Here is a 21754-nt window from a genome sequence, read left to right on the forward strand (position 1 = left end):
GCAATGTTTCCAACTTGTGTGGTGACTATGAAATCAATCATTACATACATTCACACTACATATATATTTATAATGTTTGACTACTATTGGCAGAGGTAACATCTCAAAGTAATGTTAGGATCTCCTCTGGATAAATGCAACAGCCCCAGCTGGGCTGCCTCCCCTCTGTTCCAGCCTTTGCAGCTGGGCTGTTGGCTGTGAAGAGAATTCCCCTGCCCATGCAGGAGGACAGACCAGATATGAACCTGCCTCAAGTCCTTCCCTACCTTTTCTGCCCTGAGGACTTCTCCTGTTGCCTAACCACAGGAAGGTGATGGTCCTCAGGACAGAGATGCCTCTGGCACACACAACAGGACCCCATGTGCTGCAGAAGGGCACTGCCCCATCGCTCCAAGCTGTGCCCAGCCCATGAGGGGAGATTGCTATGGCTGCCTCCATTCCGTGACAAAACCAGGCAGGATGTTCAGCAGCTGAGCACTGAGGCTTCCCAATTAGCCATCCTGGTGTGTGCTGACAGATGGCTGGTTCTATTTTTGCCTCCCTTACTCCAGGCCCATTCATTCAGTGCACTCCTTTTGATTACACAGACCCATGTACGGAAAACCTCATCCCCTTTCTCCTGAGCATGTCAGCTGGCTCTGACAGGAGATGTTATCTTTCTCTAAACCACCACTCTTGATCTTCACCATTTGTTTTGTGTCACAGAAGAATAAGTCCAGTTTGACTGTGCTCATACTTGGCAGTTCCTGTGAGCTTCAGACCAACAGCTGTACACAGAGCTGTAAATTTTATCTCTCCCTTGCCCCAGAGCCACCCCTCCTACAGACCAGCAAGCCAACCTGGTAAGGAAGGGCATCAGGAGGCACCAAAAGGCAAGAAAGATTCTGCCCAAGATCTAATAAACATCCCCTTCTAGGTTTTCTCCCTCAAAAGCACAGGTCCCCAGAGTTCAATATTCAGCAAGGCCAAAACATGCATAGGCAGAGCAACTCAAGAGTGACAGTATCCCTCCTCAACTGGCTCCACATTTTCTTCTCATCCCAAAAGTTTTCTAAAACTTTGCCTGTATTTTCAAACTAAGAATGTCCTAATTTATGGAATAAAGAGAACCGGGGTTCAAAAACAAGACCAACATAAGGCTGGGTTAGGTTATCTCCAGCATAGCTCTGGGGGACCAAGCTGTGCTCTGTGGGAAAGAGTGGTGGGAGCCCAGCTGAGGGACTCAGGGCTACCTGAGCAGAGCCAGCACCACACACAGCCATTTCTGGAAGGATCTCAGCTGGAAGCCTAAGTTGTTATGCTGCTTAGGAGAACAGCTCTCACATATGTATCTCCTGCTCACTTGTGATCAATGGTCTCATGGAAAAACAGCATCAATAATGAGTAAGTAGCAAAAGATGTGCTCTACCTTTCCAGCCCTGGCCATTAACAAAGACTATCAGATGGTCCAAAATTACTTCGCCTTAGTCATGTTGATTTTTACCAGATGGGAATCTGGCCCAGGTTTCCTCTGGTTCCTGAGGGAAATAAACCATATAGTATCATGGCTGAGCTGACAACGCAGGTAGACCACAATTTGCACAAAATGTGGCTGGAGAGAGGATAAGGCTGTTTGCATTGACCAGATGGCACAAGCACAGTTTAGCAAGTGAGGAAAAATCATCCAGCCACAGAGGGCTGCTGCTGGCTTGGTTGGGGCTCTGGCACCAACTCTCTGCACGAACCCCAGCTTTCTAGAGAGTCTGTGAGAAGATGCAATCCAAGGTGGAGCAGGCAGTGCCAGTGACACAGTGGATGCATATGTTCCCAGGAATACTGAGGGGCAGCCTGGCACTCTGGCAGGGGCTGGAAGCTGCACAGCACATGCAGCCACAGCTATCATTTGAGTTTTGCTGCTTTGGCACATCTTCCTAATTTACTTAATTTCTATTTATGCCATTCTGTTTCTGTTTTGAGCCTTTATCAGATGCTGGCATGTTTTGCGCACAGCTTTGGAAGGAGGCTTTGGAAAGAAGCAATTTTTAAGAGGAGGATAAAAAAATTGTCAGAGCACTGGGAAGGGCCATTCCCTAGAGATGGGTGACCACTGTAATGGCAAAAAGTCAACTAGACCAGCCCCTAGGAGTAGGCCAGTGCTCTCCTGCCTGGAAATGCAGGTCTTTGAGGATTTGTGGAATGTACTTGGAGAGTCTGTGAAACTTAATGGGGAAAAACCAACCTTGCTGACAGCAGTTTTCCACGCCTGAGTCTAAACCTGCAATGGAAAATGGAGGCAGAGGTCTGCAAAGCAAGAGAAGTCAAAACCTGCAGCATAAGCATGTTGCAGCTCTGTCTCTGAGGTAGCCAGTAATTGTGTCCAATTTATAAGTACTTCTGAAATAAACCACTTCATTACTGCAGTCATTCTGCAAAGCACAGGCAGGGGTGGAGGGTAGCACTCTCTTTTCCTTGCCTCCACCTGTGACCCAGTGATGTGCTTGTCACGGCTTGCCTGGAGGATGTACAGAGGGAGCTCCTGAGAAGCAGCTTCCAGGGAAGAGTTACACACAGTGCCGGTGTCCGAGCAGCGCTGGTCAGCAGTGGTGGTGGTTAAACTCTGAGAGCTCCAGTACAAGTAGCACATGAGAAGAACACAGCTGTTGATGTTGACATGCTGCTGGCCTTATGGAATGATGATAAACAGCTGGAAACGCACACGATGCACTGGGGAATAGGGATCTAGAGAAGAATTTCAGGCTCACTGGAACATCACAAATGAAAGGGCAATCAACTGAGGATGCTGAATTCTTCCTTTACAAATAATTTGTAGATCCTATCACTGCTTCTTACTACAATGGATACCAGTCCCCCAGGCTTTTGGAAGATACTCATGGCAGGGCTGCAGGCTTCCAGGCTGACACTGTTTCTCAGTCAATGATGCAGAATAGATACACAGATCTTCTTTCTTGGAGAGCTTGCTTTCTTTCTTCCCCAAACAATTACATGGTGAGTGAGTGCTCTGCCCAGCAGCCCCAGGCTTCAAACCACACTGCTCCCTACACATTTCCAGGGCCAGGTGGGCACTGAGAGCTGTAGGATATCACTTCAAGTAATTTCCCAGTGGGACCAGCTACTGAAGGACTGAAAGCCCTTCTAGAGCTACCTTAAAACTGGGGAGCTTGTTTCTGTATTTCCATGGCGCCGGTGTTGTACTCTGCCATCAGCTTTAATTGTTGCTGCTCTGAAAAAAGCCTTTGTTCAGTACAATTGCCTACTCCACAGTGACATCATCCAAGGCTGTGTAAAAAAAGCACAGCCTGGAGTAGTCAGCCATGTGATGATGTATAAATAGCACTGACAGAACAATAATATAAACTCTATTGGTACAGCTGAGATAAAGCTCGCAAGTTGCTGATTCATCTAAGATACTGGCTTGAGGGATGGCATGAGGTTCAGCTACAATAAATGTTCTCAGCTAAAGGCATATTACTTCACCATGAATCAGCTGCTCAGATCTTTCGTTCCTTTCAGAAAAGCACCTGTCTCTTCCTGCTTTGGTCCTCCATTACTAAATACATGAATTATAGTGCCTGATTTTATTTCTGCTTCCTTTATGCTGAAATATGCCACAATCAGAGAGTTCTCTAAGGTTTTATATACACACAGGAAAAGTAAAGCATTCCTAAAACTGCTTGCTGAGTGCTTGTATTTCAATAAACCTGGAAATACTGAACCAGACTTCCAACATACTCTGAGTAGGAAATGACTAAGTCATTTTATGGCCTTCAATAAGATCCATGAAAGGTCACCTACATGTCCATGTACAATGTGGTTTTAAAATGGACAAAGTGAAACCTCACACCTTCATGCTGGATCTCCATGGACTGTGGGTGACAGAAACGAGCTCTACCAAATGCGATTACTTTGCAATTTGGCACCCATGATTGCACTTACTGGTAACTTACTGAATTTCTGTTTGCCAGAAACTCAAGTCCATCCTGTATTCCTACACAGCACAATCCTACACTGTGATCATCACCCACATGAGCACTAACTACACAGACATTCTGCCCCCTTGGAGCAGCTTGCTCAGTACAGGCAGAGCACTTCATGTGCTGCCTGCGTCTCGCTTGCATCAGAGCTGCTCATTCAGGACCATTAAAATGAGCAAGGCTTATACAATTACAGAACTTTATATTAATTTTTAAAACTTGCAGATGTTGCAATCTGTACATATGGGAATAGTGCCAAATGCTATGATGACAGAAAAGAGTTTTATTGGCCAGGGTTTAAAAGTAAGGAAGCAGGAAAAGAAAAATCTCACCCTACCACTATCAAGGCACTGCATGTATCTGGTTTTGCACACAGCTTCTGGTTAGCAGCTTTGCCTTTCTGATAGTGAGTTATTAAGCTAATGTTTTTATGAGCACAAAACCAATAAAATGGTGTGGGGGAAAATGGCAATAAAAATCCCTTATTTGCCTTAGATGTGCTTTTATATCCACTAAATCCTTCTTTCTCTGCCCAGAGAAGACATTTCTGCACTGAGTTTCAAACAGCAATGCCAGCATATGATCCTACATATCTGCTGCTTGTGTCAACATCCTTTTCCAGGGTGTGCATCCTTTGGGATGCTGCTGTGCAGTGGCTCAGAGAATGTGCAGCTCTTGGGTTATTTTGGCTGAGGCTGCTGGAGGATCAACAGGCCGAGAGCACTGAAGTGACGCTCAGTGATCTGCATAAGCAACATATGTTTTATATTATCAACATCCCCTTTGCATTCCAATAGCGTGTCAGTACTGGTAGAGCCCACTGATGCAAAGATCAGCTCCAGCTTTGAAGCTTGGGACAATAACAAAATAACCTGCTATTTGTTTATGTTTGTAACAAAATCTACCATCAACTACTATTTGATTGTGGCCTCGACAAGAAGCCTGGCCAAAGGAAACCTCCTCAGTGAACAGGAGATGAAGGGAACGGATGGGTTGACTGTGGATTTTCTAAATCTAGTCCAAGAAGTTGATAGTTATGCTTTAAGTTTTCAATTATTTTAGACCCCAGCTTTCCAAAAGACTGCTTGGAGGACTAAGAGAGTTTGTAGCATTCACTTTGTCCCTGGATACAGACTTTGAGAGATGGTGCAGAGCCAAACACAATTACAGTTTTCCTAGATCCATCGGAAGCAGCCAAAGAGCAAGGGCACTTGCACTGCCTCAGCACAGCAGTCTCTCCCAGTTGCTGGCTTCCCCAGGCATCCCTCCCTGCCTCTCCTCCTTCTGCCACATGGTCAGCTGTGTGGATTATCCTGTGCCTTGGGGCTGGAAGGATGTGTGCCCTTGTACTGTACTAGGAAGCCATCTGGGGGACTGCAGCTGCATGTGCATAATCACCAGATAGTTCTGAACTGACATTTGTGCCACTGCAACTACAGGCATGGTACATGGGAAGAGATCAAAGGTACCTTTTGCACACAATCAGTTCTTATGCGTTAAGGTTACATTTCTGAGGTAGAAAAAAGCTGGTTTATAGAGCACACCTAAGCAGGCAATTCCAACTCCTGGCATCTCTTCCCCAGTATCTCCACCACTGGTGAGGATGGGAAGGTAGTGTTGCCTCACCCAGCCATTGATTTTTCCACAGAGCATTCCAGTAACACCATAGACTCAGGTGTAAGACTTCCAAAATAGCAGCCCAATTCATTCCCATGCCCAGTTCAATGGAACCTTTCTGATTATTTTCACAACATTCTGCAAGGGCTGTTTCTTTTCCTGCTGCATGAAACAGAAAAGCTCCTCATCTGTTCCTGAAATGCCTTGTGAAGTTAATGTGACCTACTCTCTATCATCAAGAGAATGATACTGGAACCAAAGAAAGTGCTTTTTTTCCCTCAAGGTTTCTTAATATTCAGTCCTTATATGGCATAAGGGAGTAAACTCTCAATTACACGAAGGCAAATACCAAGAAATCTGTCAAAGCCAATAGAGTTATTCTGGACACCTGAATAATTTCTCCCTTGGTATGATTCAGTCTCCAAAATCCACTCTGAATATCCTTAATAACTGTTTGCTATTCACCTACATTTTTAGCTCTCTTATAATTCTAACATTTTTCCATGTTTCACAAATAGCCGGAGTCAGTTTTTTTCAGATGATGCTGTTTCCCCAACTTGGCTTCCCTATGAATAACCTCCATCATCACTATGCTACTTTTGCTTGAATGTTTCATTTTTAACAATAAACATCTATCCCAGATGCCTTATTTTCAGCTTCATTAAATGTTTTACTAGTTCATCCTGAGTCATGTCAATATTTACCTTGGACAGGGCTCCGTATCCTTTCATTTCTAAGACCAGAATTCTCCAGACAAGCTTATTGTTCCTGGCTTGACTTCTGCAAGTCACAGCTTAAAACTTTTTTTGATCTATTAAACAAGACACAAATTCACCCAGCCATTCTCTTTGCTGTGTGCTGCCAGCTATGCCTATTCCAAACATCTCTGAGCTGATTCACTTCAACTTCAGTGTACACACAGGCCCCAAACCTGCACTCAGTCACTGTGAGGTAATTTCAAAGCCATTTAAAAGCAGCAATTAGCAGTAGAGAAAGCAGCAACCAGACATCAACCTTTTGGGCAGAGAACCACAACAGACCATTTCCACTGACCTTTTGCATTGTAGAAAAAGGTGTCAGGAAACAGAAGAGGTTGCCAGGCCCTGCAGGGCTGTGTTGGCCTTCACTGTGCAAACCTGGATGTTCTCCTGGGAGACGGGACTGCACTGCCTCTAGCTCTCTGTCCTGCTCCTGAGGAGCAGGGCTGACTTGTTCTGAGCCATGCAAGGGACACCTGAGGCATCCCAGCATGCTCATCCCCAAGCAGTCCTGAGCTGCTGCCCACAGCCATCCACAGCCAGGCTGCTCCTCACTCTATCAGAGCTCCTCACGCTTGCTTCAGGGAAGTTCTTTATTTACAAGATCACAGGGAGCAAAAGTTTGATACGTAGAATTTTCTTGATAATTTTTTGCATCTTTACACTGAGTTTACTTCAGGTCCTGTTTCAAAGCAGTAGCAGAAAAAAGGCAGTTTGGAGTTCAATACATTTATATTTTAGATCCACATTCTGCCCTGGAATCCAACATTTTGAATTTTATATTGGATATAAAAATGTAAAAGTGTCAAGCTGGGAAAGTGCTTTGAAAATAACAAAGGCTTTTATGTGGGATTGTTTGAGGTCATTTTTTATGTTGTTCCTGACTGTATTTAAAATACTTCCTTTCGGTTTGAAATGTCTTTGTCACTCACTGAAATCAGCAGTGCAGACTGGCAGGGCAGCTGGGCATGCACCACAAAGGGATATACATGGAAGAAAGCACTCAGAGTTTTGGATACCTCCAAAGTGAATATTATACCTGTGCCATCAACCCACATTTGTCAAGAGGTGTCGACATGGCCTAGAGAAGCAGTGAGCCACATTCTTGTGAGAGGGGAGGCAATTTCACATCTTACCAACCTCCCTGAGCTAGGTACTCCTAGGAGCAGGTCAGATGGCTTTAGATGTTACTCCAGGTGTGCAACAGTTTTCATCAGAAATCCAGGATATGAGCTGAGTTCACAGTGCAACCATGTCAGTGACAGAAGATACATGGGGCTAGTGTAGAAATCCCTTGCCTGGGTGCTTTGGCAATAGCAGCACAAGTAAATAATTGCTGCAGCCAGCCCACATGCTGTTGCCAACATCCCAGAAAGAGCATGTTCACGCAGGAAAATGAAAGTAATATTTCTGTGCACCCCTGAGCCCACTCCAGCTCACACACTGCCCCCCTGTGCTTTGACCCAAAGGGTTGTACTGCTGACAGGACAGCTGAGGGTTTATTTGGTTTGGAAAGAATTTGGTCAGCTCTAAAGAAGAGGTGATCATTTTTCTCTTTTGGTCTAAGCTAAAATCAGAGAGATAAGCTTGAAACAGGGCTATTCAAATTCCCTTCTCTGACTTATGGCCCCCGCACATTCACTCCAGTGAGAAAAAAGCAGCTTGAAGGACCACTGTCTCTCACAAACACATGGAGCTAGAAGATAAAAGGGAATGGTTGAATACTAGATTAAATGCAAGTTTCATGTTAATGATCACTTATAGAAACCTAATAAATGATTCTGTGCAAGGTATTGTCAGAGGTTTTGCTCTGCCATTTTTTGTTTTGCACCTGTATTTAGGAGCTTTTTCTCCTTAGAGATAATGTTCAGGTTTTAAAATTTATATTAATCTGTCACTTCATTCATCTGTCACTCTTTGAAAGAGCTTCTTTTTTTAATAAAGTGTCTTTTTTTCTTTTTCATGTGCTGCTGTATCAGAATGGAGTATTTAGGATAAGCCCTTTCCACAGCAGTGCTGCACAGGATGGGATGACATGTAGGAAGGCAGCTTTTTCATAGCATATGATCTCTTTTGACCTAAACAACTAATCAGAGTTTTAGAGGTTTTATATTTACCCTGGCTGGGGACTGACAAAGTGTCTTCACTGCAACTCTCTCTGCTTCATTTCCAGACCAAAGAACTCACAAGGGACAGAGGTTTTCCTGATAGACCCCCTGCAAAAGCTCTCAGGGTGGGAATTTGTTTGGGTTTTCTGTTGGTTTGGGTTTTCCCACTTCTATTGGGCCTGAGGTGCTACTTCAAAAAAAAATTATTAATTGTTCCCTTCAGAGCAAAGGTGTTTGATAGGCTGTGCTGGGCACCATCAGGTGTCTTCTCCCAGCTCTCCATCCCACCTTCCAGACAGAGGGTACCCCAGGCAGCAAGTACCAAGCTCCACCTCCACCTCCCTGTTGGGTGTGGCTGTGAAAACCCCCCTGCGAGGAGCAGCCCAGCCTCCCACCTGTGCCTGGAATATGGACATGCTGAGTGGGCTCTTCTTTGTGACCCAGCTGAAATGACATCAGGTTACCGTGCCCCGATCAATCAGTGTGTTTGCTTCCTCTCCTTCACTCTTTGCCTCTATACCTTCAGTTATTGTTATCCTATTATCATCAATAGTTTTATTCTTTACATCAAAATACCAGTAACTTTTTTTTGCTGCTAAATATGAGCATTTTGTTTTCTAATACACTTGAGCTTTACACACAGTATTTCACACAGGGCCCATGATTTCAGTGCCGACTGCAAGACAGAGCCATGCTATCCCCACCTGTTTGAATTCTGTTTTCTCCACAGCTCTGGGAATTTCCATTTCACTCGTCTTCACTCTCACCAGCCATCCTGCATTTGGCCATATGATTGCTTTCCTCCTAGAACAGAGCGGACAGTCACTCAGCCTGCAGGTCATACCTAGATTATCTTTAATCACTGCGCAGCTTTGCTGACTGCAATCTCATTTCTTCTTTCAGAATGAGGGAAAAACCCTCAATGAAAAGACAGGCAGTCTTTTCATAGATACTTCTGAATTGGTCACAGAAAAAAAGGTTAAGGGCTCAATTCTTATTACCAGTCTCTCCAGTGGAAACACAGGGTGACTCCAGTAAAATCAGTGAGACTACACTGCAATGGTGTAGCCAAGATCCAGAGCAAGACAGAGGTCTGGAAATAGGCTACTCTGAGCATTTCTTTTTATTAGACATCTCATCTCCTGCTTTATGAGTTATTTTGAAGGTTTACTGTATTCAAGCAGGAGTTCAGATTATGAACTTTGATCGCTCATGGTTTATTCAATATTTTTAATAAAGTTTGAAAAGGTTCCCTTCCATCAAAGAATGTCCCCTTTGATAAATCAATTGAATTTGATTTTTTCTTCATGGAGAATACAAACCAGTGTACTCCTTTGCCAGTTGTTTACAGGCAGCTTCATAGCACACAATAGAACAATTATTTTCTAAGTAAAAGAGTTGTGATCAGAAATGTTAATAAACTACTCAATACTGCAGAATCTTTTGCTTCCTTAAAAAAAAGTGCCACACAATAAAGACATATCAAGCCATTTTTAATATAATCTGCATACTTTCCAAATAACATAGTCAGTGAAACAGAGTTGTCTTAAATGGCCTTCTTCACATTTGCAGCTGTTAACATTTGCAGTAGCAGCTCTCTCAGGCTTGATTTTATTCAGTGTGCAGGATCAACATAAAATCTAGGCTGAAAATTAAAGGAAGTAAATGTCCCCCTGACAGTCAAGAGAATGATTTTGGACCAAGAGTATTTCTGACCACAAGTCACTTTCAAAAGCAAGTTTGTCATTTGTGGCTGGCCTTGTCCCAGTAAGAACTATTATGATTTATTACATTTTCTATAGAACCAGGAGACCATTTATTAGCCCCAAGGTATTGTATTGAGCTTCAATTATGTAATAGACATTATTCCACTGAATATCCAAAGCTTTGTAAGAAAGTTTTAGTTCTGGAAAGAAATGTACAAGGTTCTCAAATGATTTCGAGGAAGATCAAACTCCTCCTTTTTTTTGCTAGTTGAAAGAGGAAAGGTTCCTTCTTGATAGAAATCATGAATAATTTGAATAGATTTTTTTCTAAACGAAAAAACCTCCTTTTTCTTTGAAAGCCATTGATGGCTTGGGATTCAAGTAAAAAAGAATAAAAGCAGAAATAATAGTTTCTTGCTAGGATAGAACGCGATAGGTATGCTGCCAAATTAGCGAGATTTTAATTTAATTATAACTGAGGAGTGCATATGTGATTTGCCTGCTTGTGAGTGAGGAATGGGGGTCTCCCACACGTGGCAGAGGAGGGGCAGGTCCTCAGCCCTGCTAAGGCCCCCTTGGGGCTGGGTTTGCAGCTGGTGCATGATGCCCCCAGCCCAACTGCCTGTTAAGTGCTCTTCATGACTCAACCACACACACAGACTACTGATACCTCATCCAATCCCAGCCATCTGCATTCCCAGGTTAACTGCCACTGAAGAACTGGTTAACTAGTTACCTGGCTGCCATAAAATAACTATTACTGGACTGCCATAAAATAACTAATAGCCAGTTATCTAGCATCACCCTCCTTCTATCATCCCTTAGAGTTTGTTTAAAAAAACCCATAGATTTTAAAAAGCACTGACACCTAAATAAAAATTGATCAGCTCCAAGCAATTTCATCCTTCACAAGCCATTTTACATGATGGAAGGCTTCAGCTCCCAGCTCTCAGAGGCTTCTCCAGCTCTCAGTCATGTGTGAATTTTCCTCTGCTCTCTGTCAACAGCAAAATGCAACAGATCCTGTAACCACCAGGTGAAAGTCAGTCCAGCTGTTGCTTCTGATTTTTCTTCTTTTTAAACTAATAACAAATACCCTGCCCCACACAATGCAAATACCACACATACATGCAACAGCTGTTCTGCTTCAGAGTAGCAAAGCCAGTTACTCCAAGGTATTCTCAGGAAATAGAAAAGCAATATTCTTGAGGCTGACAGATTTCTGAAATGATCTTTAATGTATGCTCGGTTTAACTGGTATTTTAGTAAAATGACTCTTTATGCCAGCTGAGAAGAAAGTAGAAAGTAAATCAACAAGCTTTTTTTCAGATAGACTTCAGTATCTCAAAAATTCCCCAGTGGCAATGTGCTGCCAAGGTTGCCCCCCCTGCTCATTACAAACCCAGCCAATCCAAACACTACTGCTATGACTGGGTGAGACTACAGCTGTTGCATAGGTATGCTTGCATCTATGTTTTGCCCTCTGTGAGAGCAAGGAAAGAAGGTGATGGAGAATGCATTTTAACCATAAACATGCCATCCCATGCTTATTTTTGCAGTACAAATGAGCTATGTAGGGTTGAGCTGCATTTGCATGTCATTCACCAATTCCACTCAGAGAAGCAGTTAAGCACCCTTATTTTTCACAGTAAGACAAAAGAAGTTGGATTCACAGCTTATCTTAAAAAATGTGAACTGAAGTAAAATTGCATGTGCAAGCAGCACATTTATTGCATCAAGGGAAATAAGGCATCAAGCCAGAACCTGATCTTGTTTGCCACTATGTAAACGATGAGTAAGTCTGCTAGGGTCAGCAGAGCAGCAGAGTCACATGAGTCACAGCACAGTGCTCTTTGGAAAGATTGCTCCATGGCTAAATATACCACTACAGTCGCTTCAAGAAAAGCTCTGCGTCAACTTCGAATAAATGCTGGCGGTGACGCCGAGCTCTGGGCACTCACAGAGCCAGAAGAATGAACAGGAATTAACAAGTGGCCTTAAAAACATATTGAAGGGAATGGAAATTTTGTCTGTGCAAGAACTGAAGGATCAGACCTTTGGTAGTGAAAATCATCATTAGTGACCTAATTTTCCTGCCACACACATTTAGCCATTCTCAAGTGGGTCTGGGGGGGAAAAAAAGTAGAAAAGACCACTAAACTCAACAGACCAATTTCATGCAAGTTACTACTCAGCTCTGTGAAAACATGGAGATTGTTTCACTATATTTGTTACCAGGCCTGTCCCAGTAAATCATGACTTGCTCCTCCCAAGGAAATGCAATAATGAATCTACTGTTATCAGTGAGTATGGGCAGCCACACCGACAGAAGCCAACCCAACACCACATCCCTATAATTAAGCAAAACAGTAATTCCAATGAATACTTTTTATATCTCCATCTGATACACACAGTGCTGAATCTGGAAAAATAAGAGCTTAATAAACCATAAAAGAAATGCCCTTTGATCTTTTCTCTTTTTCAGTGGGGCCATAATTTAGTGCTATTACAACAGTAGTTTCAAGTAACCAAAATTGCTTATCAAATGTCTCTTTCAAATGCATTCTGTATCAACAAAGTCCTGAATTAGAAGGGATTTCATAATTCCTTATGAATTGCTCTCCTACCCAGTCTTTCCACTGGAAGCCTGATTAAATGAGTATTATTTCTTCTTAAGTGGTTTTACAGGTCGTTTATCTTAGATTTATGAGTATCAACCTACTTTAGAAGGTATTAGACAGCTTTAACGTTTGACACGTATTCTCTAAATCATTTACAGTGCTCTCCATTTGCACTAGACGATTGGTAATCTTCTCAATATTAGGTTTTATTGACAATGCACCATATAGAGTCGTTATTATATGGTAATGATTTAAGATAGGTGCAGGATTGGGAACTAATAAATCCAAAAGCTCATTTTTGATTGTTGACGCAGAGCTGAGGAATAATGTGCATCCATCTAAATCACTCTGTTTCTCAATACCACCACACACACACGTCTTTAACCTGCTCAGAACGCAATGCAGGGATGTGCAAACAGATCCCAATTCTTGCTTTGACCCTGATGGATTCATACTTAAAACTCTGTTTTTACTCAGAGAAGACCCCCAGCAGAAGTGAGGCTCCCCGTGGTGTGGCAGCCACCTTTCAGCATGTGGGAGTAGTGGGGCTCATCCTGGCTGTCCTGGCTCCTGCCCAGCTCCCCCAGCTCCTCACTGGCTGCTGCCCCAGCCCAGCCCAGCCCCAGCACACCTGAGCCACACCATGGTAAATATACCTACTGAGATCGAGAAGCATTTTGTCTGAGTAGGGAGTTAGTAAAACTGAGATCATAGGCTTAAAAATCATCCTCATAATTTATATTTGGAGACAGTATTGAAAGCTGACATATATAACAAAGACATACCTTCATGTAGCCCTACATAATAATAATTTCACAGAAATATTGGCATTGATAGTTACAGAATTCACTTGAATAATTGATCCCTCTACTTCAATAGAAGATCAGCCCCCATATCTATATTACTCACAGAAAATTAGAGTAGAAGATAAAAAAATTAAATTGAGAGGCTTTGGTAGCAAATGAACATATTTCCACTGAGTTCTACAGAATTAAAGTCTCATCTGCAACCCTGTCATCCAAAGGTATGTCTTTGAAATGCAGTCAGGAGATCTGTATCAGTCCTGCTTTTGTAGTATGTCACTGAAAATGGTTTCTGGGGCATCGGAACTGCATGATCCAGCAATTTGTTAAGTTGAAATGTGACATTTCAAAAAGAGGCTGGAATGGTCTCAGAGCAAAATCAACACAAAAATCTGCATCCCTTTTTTATCCAGACAGATGCTGGGTAAGAAAACTCTAATGAAAAACTGGGGTTAGTGGCAAAACTGCCCTGTGCAAGTTGCATACCGAAACTGCCAACAGCAGGGAAGCACAGCAAAGGGGTGTCTTCCTCTCACCTTGTTCATTCAGAACACACCCCAAAATCCTGATTCAGGCTGGAGGCCTCTCAGGCTCACTCTGCTGTTTACAAATGAGTCAGTAACAGAGGAAGTGCTGCTACTAAACACTGAGCCCCCCCAAGCTCCAATCAGTGTAAAACACCTTGTTTGAAGCAAAGCATTGCTGTTAACTTGTCTTACTTCGGAAGAACAGGCACAGATTTACTGGAAAAATAAGGAGAAAAATCAACCAAAACCAGCATCCTCCCAAATCAGGGCTCCCCAGAGCCATACACACACTTCTGCCATCATCATAAGGGAGCATGTGCAGCCTCCCCACCTACCCATTAGCAGGCAATTTTCTAACACACTGTCAAACGGCAGAATTATCACAAGTTTCATTTTCCTTACCAGCGGAGTTAACTGCATTCTGAAATGTGCTATCTACATATTTTTAAGCTTGTTTCATTCTCTCTGTTCCTAAATCAGCAAAATTTAGCAATCTTCAACATCTCCCTGCCATGAGTGAAATTTCTTTTACTACTGGAAAGGAGGGAGAAGGTCAAGAAGGCTTGGGAAAATTTGTTAGCATGATCTGTAATATGAATTTGGCAGTAAAGAAATTGAGAACATTTCTTTGGAAAACAATCAAAGGGCAAAGTTTCCTCTCAGAGCTGCGTGGTAATTCACGTCTTACATGCTCCAAGGAAACTTGCTGCTCTGATGATCAGAATAGCAAACTATTTGCTGTCTGCCTGACAGACCAAAGATGGTCATTTTTCCTCCCTTTGTCAGTATCTTTCTGTCCAGGCAGAGCCACTTTGTGTGTCCCTTGACACACAGATGAAGACTGAATCATGCATCTCTGCTCAGGAGGATTAATCCAAGTTAGATATGGCACAAAAAGAAGTGACCAACAGTAACAGGGCATAAATGCTGGCTGAGTCTTGTAGAGACTGACAGATGCTTTCTCTTACCTGGGTCTCAGCTGCTCCTGTTGTACACAAAAAGTCAGTGCCTTCCTGGTTGTCCACTCTCAGGACATACGAGCCACCAATACAGCTTAGGATCTTGAAAGTCACTGATCTGAGGAAATTTGAGCCATCAGTATCCACTGCAGCTGGGGCTCATCAACAACACAAAAATGACAGTGAGAAGTTATTACCATTGAACAGTATGGTGGGCAGGAGCACAGCTGAGGTCAAAAAAGGACTAGACAAACTCCTTCCATTTCCACCCATGGGTGCATACTCTGGCTCCACAAGTTTCTAAAGCACCAGTCCATGGCAGGGGTATGCCCTTAGGATGTCCTGTTCCTACGCTCTTTGCTAAGTATCTCCCACAGCCAATGCCAAAGGTAGCAGCTTGGGATACTTGGATCCTGCTCTACCCAGATAAGACATTTTATATGCTACAATCAATACAATCATAAAAATAGACAAGAAAATTGTCTTGGCTGAAGTTTAAAAGATGTAAAATTCAAATGTCAAGAAAATGCTGTATGAAAGATCTTCAGAAATGGCTGGAAAGAGAGAAATGAAAACTTTGAGATATTCATGTAGACCAACCTCAGTGAAGGGAAGCAAAATCCTGATGCCACCTTTGCAGTCACCAGAGGAACAGGCTCACCTTAAAAGGTGCTGAAAGCAACCTCCAGAGGGTCCCCACCATGAATGACCATGCACATCAGCATCCTGAAGTGATACAGCTCCACCAGCCATTCTCCAGGAACACAGAAGTACCATGCTCATTTAGGAGAACAACTTTTTTGGACCATTCTTCCTCACAGCCTCCTGATGTCAAGGCCACAGGTCTCCCCACTTGTTCCCTCTACCCTATCTGGGTGGGGTGCTTGTAACAACTCACCTTTTCCTTTTCTGTCCTTTGAGACAGCTGCAGAAACATTCAAAAACACATTAAAAATAAACACAACTCCCAGCGGACCTAGTGAATGAAGAACTGTGCATGAACAAACCTCCTGTTCAGTGCACCCTCTGTCGAGTCAAGGACAGCACAAGCTTTAGAGTAGCACTATTGCATTTAAAGCAGTCCACTGTGTAAAATGTCAGGTTGTTTCTACTCTGGAAATATTTTACATTCCGTTCTTTCTGCAGCATTACTAATTCCATGTCCTCTTTAAGGCTCTGCATCTGAATGGGACTCGCAATTACATGAGTCACTGCAACTATCCTTTGAAATTTTTTTTTTGTACATGTGATCTGAATCCACAACTGCTGGAGCCTAAAGCTTGCTCTGCACACTCAAAGTGCCACAACAAAATGGGCTGAAATGCTCATTCCAAACGTTCAGTTTGGAGCTGCTCGTGGCAAGCAGCACAATGTTTTGTCACTGCTGTCACTTCCTTGTGAAGGGTGGTGGAGAAGCAGAGGGGATTTCACCTTGAACACAGCCCTCCCCAGACTGCCAGCTGACAGAACTTGGTGGTTCTCTCTTCTACACCCTTCTGGGTCAGCCCAGGGCCAAACCTGTGCTCCAGAGGCTTTTCAGGTAAGTACAACATGCCCACCTGGATGAACATGTTTGAGTGGTCAGCTGGATCATGTGCTGAAGAGCCTGACTGAAACAGGCCAGTGCTGACTTTGCCCATGTTCTGTGGTCAGGTTGGCAGTGTAGGTTATTGAAGAAAATGTCTTATTCTCACCTATGAAAAGCTGAATTTGAAGCCTACGCACAGTGGCTTTTCTAGGAAAACAATTTTTCTAGGAATGCCAGTTACAATTTTAGGAAAGAAACAGTGTGGCAATTTTCAAATTCAAATCAAAATTCAGTGCAAAAGGAGAGAAGAAAGGCTTGAGAAGAAAAGGTCATGATAAAATACTATAAAACAGGTAGAAAACTGTCTTCTCTTTTTGTCTCCTCTCCCATCACTTTCAAGCCAGCTTCTTCCTAGAAAAGCTGCTTTCCATCTAAACTTCCATCACACTGACAGTGTAATGCAGAAAAGCACTGCCTGAAAATAGAGCTTTTCTTTCACCAGAGGATAATTACTAGTTTTGCACTGTCTCATTATAAAATGCTAGTACAGACCAGGATTTTGCCATGAAGATGCTAAAAAGCATCAATATTATACCTTATATAGGAGAAACTATACTGTTTCATCTGTCCTCTGCCCCTGGAAAACCACCACTTCTCTGGCAGACAAGGTAGAACACAACATCTCTTCACTTAATTTCTACAAGATACATCTGCTTTAAATTGAGAGCTCTGTAGGGTGGGAACCTGTTAAGAACTATGCTATGTATGTGCATTGTAAAGAACTTTGTTAGATCAACAGGGTGGCAAAAAAAACCCCAAAAAACTCAAAGATAGTAATACCAAAGCCTCAAGTGTAGGTCCAAGGAATGACAGCATAATTATTTTTAGAGATGACTACAGCAGTAACTCAACATGACATGAGAGACTGGAGAAACAAGCAAGCTTGATTTAAACCAATGGGAAAGCCAGGAATACAGAATGGAGACTGTTCCTAATGCACCATATTGCATCTGAACATTTTGTTCTTACCCATCTATCCAAAGCATGATGTTTTGCATTTCATATTAACATTCTGAAGACATTAAAGAATTCTTCAATTCGATGTTCATATGCTGTGTCAGAACTCACACTCCGACTGCTTAGAGAGATGCTCTGTCTACCTTTTACTCATCTTCCCTCCCTCAGGCTCCTAACCATCCTCCTCCCCATTCCCAAAAAATCCCAGGGTCTGCTATTCTTTATTGGGAGCATTATTTAGCTCAGCAGAAAGTTGGTTACGAAAACGGTTTGTGGGATTTGGACTTCACTCTGGATTTCTGCACTACCTCAGCTGTTATGCATATGTACTAAGATTGACTGCTAACAAATCATCACAGTAATACTCGAGGTTCATATACTATTTCTCATCTTCAAAGCACTTTAAAATTTCCCAGAGGTTCAACAAAATCTGGGAGAGGGAGAAAGAGCTATGGGCAAAAGTCTTTGTTAACATTGGTCTTAATATAAACCATAGTTAGTCCCTTTCTGTTTAGCACTACAGCAGGAATGTTGCAGCCCTCAGATTTAGGTCTGAAGTGCTAAACAATGCTAAATTGCCAATAACACATTTTCACTAAAAAGTATTTTAAATACTCTTTGTCATATGGACAGCTCTCTTCAAAAGTTCTGTTCTCACCTTTGAGTTCAAAACTAGGGAAATGGTGACATTAGCATAATGTCTTGGGAGATGGATTTATGTATCAAAATAAAGGACATTCTGATTTCAGAAAGTTTCGTTAACAAAAAAATCGTATTTCATAGGAATAAAACAACAAAGGACATAACCAGGAATCAAAATATTTTTTTAAAGGTAGAACTAATAACGCCTCAATAATTCCTTCACTGTTCCAAGCAGAACAGTCAGCTTTTAACAGTTGAATGGAAGCTCTCACTAGTTTTCTGGCCAGCACTGGAAACAGCAATCAAGAGAACTTGGAAGTGAATCATTGCAGGCCTTACTTCTCCTCATCACGTACCAGGGGAAGAATTTTTCTCAGTGCATGAGACCAAATAAATGCTCTGTCCCTTCAACCATTGGTTTTCAGGAGCTCTGTGCCCACGCTAGGCACGCTCTGCAGAGCACACCCAGGCTCCTGGTGCCCAGGCACAGCTCCTGGGTGCTGTCTTCAGCTGTGGGACCATGTCCTGCTGGGCACATAGAAATGACCTTTCCAGCTGCAGGCTCAGCGCTGTGCTCACCACCCTTGAAAGTCAGGCAGCATCAAATCAGACCTTTTAGGAGAACTGCTACAAGCTGTTTTCTTCTTTGGACTGGCTGAGTCAGGCCTGCAAATTTTTTTCATTTACCACGGCCAAAAAATGGGGATGAAATTAAACAAAATCTAACTTTCTACTTAGTGGTAAATAAATATGAAAATGCAATGTATAAAATACTTTGTTTCTCATGTATTCCACTGAACATGCAATTCAATCCAGCCTTTATGCTTCAAAGCATGACTTGTATTTCACATGCTTTCTAGGGCACAGAGTTCTGTGACACAACAAATACAGGCTGCAAGTTTGAAACATAGATGTTCAATCGGTTCTTCTGAGGTCATTTATTTGGTTGGATTCCTTTTGAGCATGAAACATTTCTATAATGTCTGACAAAATATGGAAACATTCTCAGTTGAAAGGATACATGCATTCCAGAAAACAATCTACTGAAATCTAAAGAAACTCTTCTTGGAACACTTAAGTGCTAACTCTTCAGTTATGCAATTTTAATATGGTGGAAAGAAAGAAGTGTAAGCTATTAAATTTTTTTTAAAGCTTAGGAAGCAAATTAAAACAAAATAACATACATATTATTAATGAATAGCTACAGTGCAAGGTGCGTAATTACATCTTAATTAAATTCTCCCCTTATTATAGCTACAGTGCCTCAAAATAATGTTTTCCCTCTATGTCTTTTCCTTGTAGCAACATTTCCTGAAAAAAACCACAGGTGTAAAGCAGAAACTGTTAAGTATTTCACAACTGGGAGAATGAAACTGTAGCTCTTTTTTTTTAAGTTAGAATTTACAACTGTATTCAGAAATAAACTGAACTTCAACATGTTTTAATTATGTGTCCTTCTATGTGTTTATAATCTTCAACTTAAGTCTAAACTAAACAACAATGCTGGCAGAACACTGTAAATTTGAGGAACTGGGATGAAATACTTCAAGGTAAATGTTAACAGAACCATTTTCCTCTATACAAAAATAATTTGGTTCAGGTAGTGAGCCAGCCTCTGTATGTGCCATCCCCTACTGCCCAATTCCTGCAAAACCCACCATCACCTTTCTTATCTGGCTATTTAGGACTTTTCAGTTTTTCTCTTCACCAAGTCTAAGCTTCTTCCTGCATTTGCAGCTTTTCATTTAAGTCTGCCTGTAAAGAAAATCAGAAGAAAGAAGAGGTTATGATGGAGCTATCTTAGGCTGCACATTTTGACACAGTGTGGAGCAGCAAGGCAGACATTATCCTCCACACCTTCCTGTTTTGCAGACAGACCGGTGTTGCTGTCTGTCCTTACGCGATAGCGCGTTATCACATTGCCCTGTGCAATTCCGATGGATGGCACGGCTGCCATGAGCAGGAAGGGATCTGGGACAGCCATCCCTCACCTAACCTTGTCTTGGAGATAGGCTAATTTTCCTGTATTCTCAGACAGCCTTTACCAATAGACACCAAATCAGAAAAATTGCTTTGGGACCTGGTTGTTCCTACTGTTTGCCTTTGCTGCAGATGTTTGTTCTCTAGTGTAATGTGTTTTATTGAAACAGTGCTGGAATTAAAAAGCATTACTGAAAATGAACAATAAAAAACTGTATTTCTGTGATGCTGCTTGTCTGTCTTAATTACAAACACAATTATGAATATGCATCTCATTCTGGAAATCCAAACTGCTGTAGACATTGAGTGTTTAATTTGCAATGTAACATTTGTGGGGAAGGTACAGGGGTTGTGATGTGTTCTAATGAAATCTTTGGCAGTGATAATGCATAGCAATCTCTGATTGTAGAGCACTTGGAAATGTGGCATCACTGGAAAAAGGGCCACAACACTGGTGTTTTATGGGGAACTTGTGTATTTTTCAGTATGAGAATTGATCACTGCGAAAATACAAGAGAAATGGAAAGAGTGCAATGACAGTATTTCTAAGAGTCATAAAGTTTTGTTCGAACAACTGGGACAGGCTAACAGGTCTTTTACAGACTCTACATAAACTGTTCCAAAACTCAGAGTTACAGTCTCAGTGGAATTCAGGTAATTTTGATAAAGCAAATGGATTTGTACCAGAAGCACTTGCAGTAACTTGACATTTTAGGAACTTTGTGGCTTGCCAGTCCTAGAAATCCCTATTAGTGCTATTCTGCAATATATCAATGGGTAACCACAGCTGAAATGTTTTCAAAGTTCTCAGTAGCTCAGATTAGAACCAAAAGGCTGGAATTTCTCTCTCAACTTTTAATCTTTGGAAATGGCCTTCACCATATTCAATTCAAGAATCAACAAATATGTCTTCATACCTTTATGTGATGTGTATACATGGTTGCTGGAACAGTGATCCTCTAGGCTAATCAACTCCCAGCCACTCCAGATGCCTTTTCTTCTCAAGTTTTACACACCTCTGGCTCTGGTCCTACCTCCACTGAAAATCATCTGCTACCACACTTTGCTATGGCTGCTGCTGAGACCACTCAGTGGCAGCACTGTGATACCAGACTAAAAGTTATTTTCTAGACTCAATTAGAGCAACAGTTGCCTCGTTAGTGCATATATTGAGACATAATGCAGATTGTGAAACCATATTTCACAGGTAACAAAAAACGGTATGAGTTTGATCACGAAGCAGATAAAAATCTAATTATAAGACTTCTTTGGAGGTCCAGAAACTGAGAAAACAGGCGAAAATGATACACTGGTGAAAGAATTAAAACCTGAGGGGAAATTATTTTCTTTGTATACAACCAGAGTTGCAAACAAAAAAAAAAAAAAGAAAAAAGAAAAAAAGAAAGCATTTTTCTCATCTGGGCAGTCTTGTAAAGAAAAAAAGCAAAAAAACTCTTAGCACTGATGTTAATGGCATGAAGGTCAAGTGAAAACCAGGTATTTACTCTTTTCTATTG

At 42.0% G+C, this 21754-nt stretch overlaps 1 protein-coding gene across 1 annotated transcript in view; it reads right to left on the reverse strand.

Moving 5' to 3' along the window:
- Positions 1 to 19171: 19171 nt before the first annotated feature.
- The window catches only part of CABCOCO1 (ciliary associated calcium binding coiled-coil 1), a 50847-nt gene continuing 48264 nt past the window's right edge, over positions 19172 to 21754 (reverse strand). Inside the window, exon 8 of the mRNA XM_036385618.2 lies at positions 19172 to 20012. Coding sequence (XP_036241511.2) covers positions 19971 to 20012 — 42 coding nt within the window. The 3' untranslated portion in view covers positions 19172 to 19970. The remainder of the gene's footprint in view (positions 20013 to 21754) is intronic.

The sequence above is a fragment of the Molothrus ater genome, chromosome 8 (assembly GCF_012460135.2).
Source record: "Molothrus ater isolate BHLD 08-10-18 breed brown headed cowbird chromosome 8, BPBGC_Mater_1.1, whole genome shotgun sequence".
Taxonomy (NCBI): domain Eukaryota; kingdom Metazoa; phylum Chordata; class Aves; order Passeriformes; family Icteridae; genus Molothrus; species Molothrus ater.